General features: G+C 43.1%; 1 protein-coding gene across 6 annotated transcripts; it reads left to right on the plus strand.

Moving 5' to 3' along the window:
- The first annotated feature begins 869 nt into the window (after positions 1-869).
- Positions 870-8,903, plus strand: LOC135511440 (TOX high mobility group box family member 4-A-like). Of its 6 annotated transcripts, XM_064932961.1 has the most exons (10): positions 896-975; positions 2,897-2,956; positions 3,028-3,093; positions 3,231-3,527; positions 3,636-3,890; positions 4,029-4,382; positions 6,643-6,723; positions 6,875-7,645; positions 7,738-7,892; positions 8,033-8,903. In XM_064932961.1, the coding sequence occupies exons 1-10, from the start codon at positions 970-972 to the stop codon at positions 8,088-8,090; spliced, it is 2,103 nt and encodes a 700-aa protein (XP_064789033.1). In that variant the 5' UTR covers positions 896-969; the 3' UTR covers positions 8,091-8,903. The 6 variants fall into 6 exon arrangements, with proteins under 6 accessions (XP_064789036.1, XP_064789041.1, XP_064789033.1 ...); XM_064932964.1 differs by lacking the exon at positions 2,897-2,956 and having other exon boundaries at positions 870-975; XM_064932969.1 differs by lacking the exon at positions 2,897-2,956 and having other exon boundaries at positions 870-975; positions 3,234-3,527.
- The last annotated feature ends 882 nt before the right edge of the window (positions 8,904-9,785 follow it).

Consider the following 9,785-nt stretch of genomic DNA (forward strand, 5'->3'; position numbering starts at 1 on the left):
AGGTAAGGAGAATTTATGCAGCAGGTTTGAATAATTAAGGTGGCAGGTTGAGACTTCGGTTAAGGTTGGTGCTTTGTTAACCTACTCCTTCTAGTCACCGGCGTTTTTCAGGGGACACGAACAGTGTAAAGTTGCAATACCAGATATCCATCAAGTGGACATGTGCTCTGACATAAACAAGCATGGTGCTGGTCACAATCTATTTACGTTTATAAGTGGTCACTGGAAAGCAGTCTAAGCGACGAGTTGAATCTGGCGTACCTTATCTGGTGCCTATACTGGAGTGAATTTTCTCCTGCCTTTCAAGCGCCAATGAGACTTTCAGACATGTCTTTAGTGTGAGCGGGCTGCCATGTTTCTTCAATTCTATCAACCCGAAAATTCTATCAATTACCCGCGGCCGGCATGATTGCATAACTGGTTTTCGTTCTGTATGGCTTTATAACAAACCCACTATCTCTCCATCTCAGAAGGTGGCCCTCGCGGGCCGGGCCATCCGGCACGGTTCTTCCCCCCCCGGACGACTAGTTCTCGCGGCACCGAGTGACACTGATATGCTTCGGGCTCCAATTCATGTGCTATAGTTGCAAGTACTGGTATGTATTAGCTCTACTGAATATTCACCCATCCATTAACGTTATATTGAATTATGTTGGGCAATATTTGTTGGGGTTACTTTAAATGGGCAACTCGTTCTTCAAGATGACAATGAAAATAGTGAATAAAGTATATATATTTTGAACAACCCCCTTATTGTTCTATTTTACTTAATTTGATTGTGAATTGTGTGATGTAAATAGCATTATTATGGTATGTTTTGTTATCAAATACATTATTACCGATGATAACCAGTAAATAAGGCCAACGGAATCTAAGTGACGTCATTTCCCCGAATCAAGGAAACCCGGAAACCAAGTGTATCAACTAAAACAATTAATTAGAAAATAAGTGGACCGATGTAGTGCGAGGATGGAGGTAAGAGAGGATAAGAAGCTTAGGAATTTGTAAAAATGTTTTTTTTTTTTTTACTGAAGATTGAGTGTGATTAAGTACTGAACGCCTTGATATTTTGTACCGTCTTTCCACTTTTAATAGCCTTCAGTCTATGCTAAGAATTAGCCACGCCAGGTAGCTTGTTAACCAAAACTTCTCCAACACTCATTTTTGACACGTCCATCATGCTGGTTGTCATTTGTAAAGCTGATGAACAACTATCACAGCTATTATCACACCACGGTTTTACTATGACAATGTTTAGCTAAGTACAGTAGTTATAGCCTCCCTGTAAACAAGGATGTATTCATTACCGCAATACTTAGACAAAACGTTTTCGAAACCTATTCAGTCTGTTGGTGTAATTTAGGTGCTTTCCAGTTTCCACTATCACACCAATCCATTCCTTGATAATCCACGAGGGGGTGTACAGTCGTCTTTTAGGACAATGGTGACACAATTCCAAATTGACTTCTATCCCAACTTCCTAGACATGTTGGATAGGTCTCAGCAGAGTTATATCGACGTCCAGTAGAGTGAGATTTGACGATAGACGTTCCAGCGATATTTCCATCAAACTATTTAATGAGAGAATCCTGTCTGCGATCAAGAGCGTCGAGTCACTTGTGAAATACCACAGTGTACAATCGCAGCAGCAAGATTGACCTGTTGCCACAAGAAAAGGGCAATTTATTTAATATTTACCTAAATACCCATTTGTTTATTTCCCCCTTTTGTACTTTAACTGTTTGCACATCATTATAACACTATATAGACATGACATTTGAAATTTATTTTTCTTTTGGAACTTGAGCGTAATGTTTACTGTACATTTTTGTTTATTTAACTTGCTTTTGCAATGTTTACATGTTTCCCATGCTAATGTGGCCCTTTGAATTTAAATTTATACTTTTGAGGAGATGGGAAATGTATGCGTCGGCAGTGTGCCGAGCATTCTGGAACAAGGAGAGCTCTCCTTCAATTAGTGAATAGCAGTCAATTGGGCACTAGCTCAAAAACCAAACATTAGCAATTTCGTCAGAAGTACAACAATGCAAATCTTTTCCGACATATAAATAACTTGTTCTCTGTGATATCGTATAGCTTTGGAATCGTAACATTACGTACGTTCGAGGAAAATAAGCAGGTTTCTCGAAACCCTGATTTTGAGAAGCGGTGACGATTAGCTTTGCAACCGTGTTGACGCAATATGACAACGTGAACGCGATTGGTCTACAGGCTGCTTGGTGATGCGTTATACGTTCAATTCATTGACCAATGGGATTCCTTTCTCCTCCTTTTTCTAATATATCTGCCTAAAATTAGTGGTCGAGCTTGCTGAGTTGGGACCGAATGAACCATATCAACGTGATTTTGACACATTGCTTATAGCTAGCTAAATATCATACGGGCACATTTAGGTTCTTATGGGGAACAAAGATTGTTCCCATAATTAGTTAAAAATAACAGCAAACGTGAGCTAAATCTGAATGATTCCCTGGAAGCTATCATTAGCATTGTTGGCTAGCCTGCCAGCTAGTTAAGTACTTTAAATTAATTTCGTCAAATACTTAATTAGCTCTCTGATAATGCTGAACAAATCCTTTACTTGCAATGTAATTTTGTAAATCAAAGTTACCTAGCTAACATTTATCAGCTTACATATATTGGTGTACAGCTAGTGGTTAGCAAGCTAGCACGCCAATTAAAGTGAGGCGATTGATTCGTCTCCTTTGGCATGATGGTGCTCTCTAGCTAGTTTGGAGTTCTTATTATAGCTCAGTGGCTAGGAGACTGCATCACAAAGAGCTCACCACTCTTGGTTGTTAAATTGCACAATTTTGATTGGTCTGTCACGATGGATCTTCATTTTTACTCTGACCTCTCTGATGGCACCGATCAGAATGCCGACCAGGAGTTCTTGGAAGCACAGGGTTATAATGGATACGACCCAGTTAACAAGGTATGGGGCCTATTTCTAAACAAAAAAAGAGAGACTATTCACACAACATGAAAACAATGTGTGTTTTGCAGTTTCCGGGAGGCAGTGATACTTACCTCACCATCTCTGGGGCAGGTCATCCTTTTCTCTCCTCTGAGGTGGGTGTCATGATCCTCAAAGCCTGCACACATTCCGCAATGCGTATTATTCACATTGTGCAGTGTATTCACACCGAAAATGTTCATGTAATCGATTTGTCCCATTAACAGTTGTCCTTCTCCTTCTCTCTGTTTAGCAGACATTCCATACCCCCAGTCTTGGAGATGAAGTGTTTGAGATCCCTCCCATCTCCCTGGACCAGGACTCGGCCCTCAGTGTGGGGGACGAGGTGTCCCATTTTGGGGAACTATCGGGGGGAGCAGGGGGTCCTTCTGGGGTTGGAAGCCTGGCGAGGAATGCTGTGGTGGGGGGCAATGACCCCTCCTTTGCCTCCACCTATGTGAACCCAAACTCTCAGGGCCTGGAGCACCTGAGTCTTAGGGTGATGAGCCAGTCTGGAGGGGCGGCCCTGCTCAGCTCAACACTGGGGGTGGTAAGTGGTGTACTTATGAATACTACTAGAAGACTTTCTGCATCAATAATGTTTTTTCAAATTGTAATCCTTTAAGACTTGTGAAAACTCCTGTCTTTGTCTCTCCAGGAACTTGGCCACTCCATTGGCTCCCATTTCAGCAGCTCCTCTCCAATGACCATTGATGTCCCACTTGGTGACATGAATCATGGCCTATTGGGACACAATCAGCTAACCACTATTGATCAATCAGAGTTGAGTGCCCAGCTTGGGCTTGATCTTCATGGCGGGAACATTCTGTCCCGTTCCAAGTCCCCTGACCAGCTGTCTGTCACGCCTTCTCCAGCAGGCTCCCTCCAGGATGATGACATGGATGACTTCAGGGTGAGTGTCTGTCTGTATGTTTATTTATATGTATAGGACTTGTTGGTTTGTCATGTGTTGCTGAAGTCTTGCTAAGTCAACTGATCTGGCCTTGTATCTTTCCCTGTCTCTCTGTCCACTGGTCCCACTGTCACCCAGAAGAGTGTGCTGGTTGACTCTCCAATGTCCCTGTCGGTCTCCCCTGCAATTCTCTCCCACCTCTCCACCATGCCAGGCTCTGCCCCCATGCTCTCCTCCTCCATCTCCCCTGCATTAGTGAGGCGCGGCGGGGGAAAGCCGGCCATGGTGGCCGCTACGGCAGGGCCTGGAGGAGGGAAGAAGGGAAAGAAAAAGAAAGACCCCAACGAGCCCCAGAAACCCGTCTCTGCGTACGCCCTGTTCTTCAGGGACACCCAGGCTGCCATCAAGGGCCAGAACCCTAATGCCACATTTGGAGAGGTGTCCAAGATCGTAGCCTCCATGTGGGACAGCCTTGGGGAAGAGCAGAAACAGGTATACAATACACACTTTTACTAAAAGATATACCGTAAAACTTCAATGAATAACCCAGGTGCTTATTTACAGGGGTGGCAGGTAGTCTAGTGGTTAGTGCGTTGGGCCAGTAACTGAAAGGTTGCTGGATCGAATCCCGAGCTGACACACATTCTGCCCCTGTTAACCCACTGTTCCCCAGTAGGCCGTCATTGCAAATAAAATAAAAATTCTTAACTGACTTGCCTAATTACAGTGCCTTGTGAAAGTATTCAGCCCCCTTGAACTTTGCGACCTTTTGCCACATTTCAGGCTTCAAACATAAAGATATAAAACTGTATTTTTTTGTGAAGAATCAACAAGTTGGACACAATCATGAAGTGGAACGACATTTATTGGATATTTCAAACTTTTTTTAACAAATCAAAACTGAAAAATTGGGTGTGCAAAATTATTCAGCCCCTTTCAGTGCAGCAAACTCTCTCCAGAAGTTCAGTGAGGATCTCTGAATGATCCAATGTTGACCTAAATGACTAATGATGATAAATACAATCCACCTGTGTGTAATCAAGTCTCCGTATAAATGCACCTGCACTGTGATAGTCTCAGAGGTCCGTTAAAAGCTCAGAGAGCATCATGAAGAACAAGGAACACACCAGGCAGGTCCGAGATACTGTTGTAAAGAAGTTTAAAGCATGATTTGGATACAAAAAGATTTCCCAAGCTTTAAACATCCCAAGGAGCACTGTGCAAGCGATAATATTGAAATGGAAGGAGTATCAGACCACTGCAAATCTACCAAGACCTGGCCGTCCCTCTAAACTTTCAGCTCATACAAGGAGAAGACTGATCAGAGATGCAGCCAAGAGGCCCATGATCACTCTGGATGAACTGCAGAGATCTACAGCTGAGGTGGGAGACTCTGTCCATAGGACAACAATCAGTCGTATATTGCGCAAATCTGGTCTTTATGGAGGAGTGGCAAGAAGAAAGCCATTTCTTAAAGATATCCATAAAAAGTGTCGTTTAAAGTTTGCCACAAGCCACCTGGGAGACACACCAAACATGTGGAAGAAGGTGCTCTGGTCAGATGAAACCAAAATTGAACTTTTTGGCAACAATGCAAAACGTTATGTTTGGCGTAAAAGCAACACAGCTCATCACCCTGAACACACCATACCCACTGTCAAACATGGTGGTGGCAGCATCATGGTTTGGGCCTGCTTTTCTTCAGCAGGGACAGGGAAGATGGTTAAAATTGATGGGAAGATGGATGGAGCCAAATACAGGACCATTCTGGAAGAGAACCTGATGGAGTCTGCAAAAGACCTGAGACTGGGACGGAGATTTGACTTCCAACAAGACAATGATCCAAAACATAAAGCAAAATCTACAATGGAATGGTTCAAAAATAAACACATCCAGGTGTTAGAATGGCCAAGGCAAAGTCCAGACCTGAATCCAATCGAGAATCTGTGGAAAGAACTAAAAACTGCTGTTCACAAATGCTCTCCATCCAACCTCACTGAGCTCGAGCTGTTTTGCAAGGAGGAATGGAAAAAAAATTCAGTCTCTCGATGTGCAAAACTGATAGAGACATACCCCAAGCGACTTACAGCTGTAATCGCAGCAAAAGGTGTCGCTACAAAGTATTAACTTAAGGGGGCTGAATAATTTTGCACGCCCAATTTTTCCGTTTTTGATTTGTTAAAGTTTGAAATATCCAATAAATGTCGTTCCACTTCATGATTGTGTCCAACTTGTTGATTCTTCACAAAAAATACAGTTTTATATCTTTATGTTTGTTCAAGGGGGCCGAATACTTTCGCAAGGCACTGTAAATAAAGGTTAAATAACAAAAATTAAAAATGTATTAGTCTATTTTCTAAACGCACACAGCTTATTCGTTGCGCTTTGTGACCCCCTGTAGTTGAGCCGAGCATGTCAAACCACACAGCTGTCTGATCCATGGCAATGATGTTGCTTTCCTTTATCATCTTTTGACAATCTTTACATTACACACTGCAGGAAACTCGTAAACAATTCATTTGAACCCGGCGTTTATTTGAAACCGGAATTTATTTGTTGAAATGACGGAGATGATGCCCGGCTATTAAAAGGGACAGGCGGCTATTTGAGACTGCGTTTCATTGAAGTTTTACGGGACACTTAAAACAATTGAAGGCCATTGTGGATAAAAGGATATACTGTAATTCATGTAAACAGGATTGGTGTTTACTTTTGTCTTCATCTACATAATTATACCCTCCATCACTGTTAGGTGTATAAGAGGAAGACGGAAGCAGCGAAAAATGAGTATTTGAAGGCATTAGCAGCTTACAGAGCCAATCAGCTCTCACAGGTAAAATCTAGTGCTGTCTTTGCTTAGAAGTCGTGTGACAATGTTATATTGAAAATATTGTCATTTCTCAAATGTAATATACTCTAATCTCACCAATTAATTATTTATATATATATATATATAAAATATTTTTTCCCTGTGTTCTCTTTAGCCCTCTATTGAGATGATGGACACGGCCTCTTCACCACCACCTCCAGTGCCTGAGCCAGTGAATGTGGCCCTCCTGGCTCCCACCCGCCCCTCCCGCCTCCCCCAGCACAACCCTGACCAGAATACCATCACCAACATCTGCACCTCCAACATCATTCTGGACGTCCCCCAGGTCACCACACGCTCCCGCACAGGGGCTCACAAGCCCCTCACCCTGGGCCCCACAGCCACCCCGACCCTGATCCCAAACATCACAGCCACCCTGACCCCCACCATCACCAAGATCATCATCTCCAAACAGATGCTCCAGGCCGGGGCTCAGCTTCACCAGATCCCCACCTCCATGGTGACTGTGCTCCCTGGCGGTGTGCGCACCCTGCTGCCCTCAGCCCCACGCCAGCCCCCACCTCTGCAGCAGATGCAGCATGCCCCTCCTCCCCCGCGGCTCCAGCAGATGGTACACTCCCCAGCCCCGCCTCCCCTCCAGGCCAAGCCCAGAGGAAGTGCTGGACCTGGGATTCCTGTGTCCATCACCGCGACACCTCCCCCTCCACTACAGATCACGATAGTCCCTGCTTCTTTGCAAGCAGACGCATCCTTGCCCATTATTGTTACGACAACAGCAACCGCCAACTCAATTTGTGTCACCAATTCCACTGTACCTACATCTGCTTACTCCACCCCTACAGTGGCTCTGCAATTGGCAAAGTCCACTGACTTGACGGCCAGTGCAGATGAGGATGCGGTTACGGAAGAGTTCACGTCAGGAGAGGTAGGCTGAGGTTTTTCTTTGTAAATTGACCCAATGTGCATGTTAAATATGCTTGGTGTTTCAATCATCAACTTTTCCCTATTTTTCTTCAGATGGAAATGGAGTTCAATGTGTCACCAGGTGCCACTGATGTGGCTTCTGGCCCTCTGACTATGTGTGTGCGCGCAGGATGCACCAATCCTGCAATAGAGAGCACCGACTGGGACAAAGAGTACTGCAGCAATGAATGTGTCGCCACTCACTGCAGGTGTGTGGGTTTGTATGTGTTCCTTTATTTCTGTGAGGAAGGTTGATGTTGTTTTTGGGACATTTAAATGAAAGTGGTGTTGGAGTAGAACAGGGAACATGTTAACTGACTTAAACACTTGTCTCCTTTCTCTCCTTCAGGGATATCTTCATGGCCTGGTGCTCCATCAGGAATCACAACACCATGGTTGTCAAGTAAAGACCGGTATTACCCAGACAAAGGGAGGAATGTGTCTTGTTGGGTTGAGTGAGAACCGGCCCACGGTAGACCAATTGGGGCGAGAGGAAAAGATGGAGTTCGGAGGGGAAAAGAAAAGCACAGTGTACCACGAAGCGATCCATTGGAAATCATTTATGAACATTACACATGGGATTCATTTACAAATTCATGGATTGTTGAGACAGTGGCCGAGATGTTTTTGTTTTATTGTTTGGACGTGCATACCTTTAACAGGTCTAGTCACACTGATAGTGTTAGAGGATGTAGCCCATATGAAGGGACCTAAAGTCATAGTGGGATTCCAAAGGGTACATTGGAACACAGTGCCACTAGTTGTGACAAAGCTCCATTTGATAGGTTCATTGAAATCAGGTTTGACAGAGAAATTTAGGATACAAGATTTTTTTGTGATCCATGGCAGCCAAAAGCTTAATAAAGTGTGCTATCTTAACTATTTGGATAAACATATATTTGATACCCACCTTCTCTTTTTTGGGGGGGTTGCCTTGAGGTCCTTGAAAAACATTTGTCAGTGTCTCTTCTTTTTAGAGAAACAGAATCAGGAAAATACAAAACATTTCAGTGAAACTGAAAATATGTGATTTGGAGTAGTGTATCATACAATTCTCTTGTTTTCTTTTTACATTTAGTTTAGTGGCCTCTAGGGCCAATACTCTTACTTTTTCATTACTGTGAAGGAAATGTTCACTGTGTCCGTGGTGAGTAAACATCAGCAGAAATCAAGGTCAATTTGTTATTACATTTTTAATAAAAGAGCAATGAAGATAAGGAGCTCAAACTCTGGTCTCATTTATTGTGAGTAGCGGTGAATAGCGTGTTTCAGTGCTAAAGGGGATGCTTCAATCAAATCAGACAGAACAACAGACAGCATTTCAGTAAGTCATTTCTGAGCCTCACTGTATAATGCATTTCCTTTATACATCCTTTACAATGGACAATAAGCAATAGTTAAATACACTATTTTTACATAAACAAAACATTAAATCAAAATACTATGGAGTCATGTCAACATTTTAATATAAAAGAAACCTGAGACAACGGTACATTTGGTTCACTGCTTGGTGAATAGTGTCATAAACATCATTTACACCTTGTGCTAACGTGTTCTGTGATCTGATCAAGGTTCGTCGCTGGTATTATTATTATTACAATTTGTCTCTTATCCTTCCACTGTGTCCACATTGTGACCAGATTAGCTGGTGCATCCCTGTATGCAAAATATTTTACAGATATTCTTTCAAAATCATGAATTTCTTTTAAGACAATCGCTTACAGTATGCCATTAGTCCTGCGTTTCCCAAACTCAGTCCTGGGGACCCCAATGGGTGCACAATTAGCTTTTTGCCCTAGCACTACACAACTGACTCAAATAATCAAGTTTTGATTATTTGAATCGGCTGTGTAGTGCTTGGACAAAAAGCTAATTGGGGTCCCCAGGACTGAGTTTGGGGAACACTGCGTTAGTCAATGGTGCTTCCTGTAACCAAATTTAAAGGCCTGTATAATGATGATTTAAATGGTTTGACAATCATGATATGTTTACACTTGATATCAATGGGCTCCCGACATCTGGCAGTGATTGGTAGTCCCATAGGGCGGCACACATTTGGCCAGGGTAGGCATTCATTGCATTCATTGTAAATAAGAATTTGT

This window comes from Oncorhynchus masou, chromosome 3 (assembly GCF_036934945.1).
Source record: "Oncorhynchus masou masou isolate Uvic2021 chromosome 3, UVic_Omas_1.1, whole genome shotgun sequence".
NCBI classification, from domain to species: domain Eukaryota; kingdom Metazoa; phylum Chordata; class Actinopteri; order Salmoniformes; family Salmonidae; genus Oncorhynchus; species Oncorhynchus masou.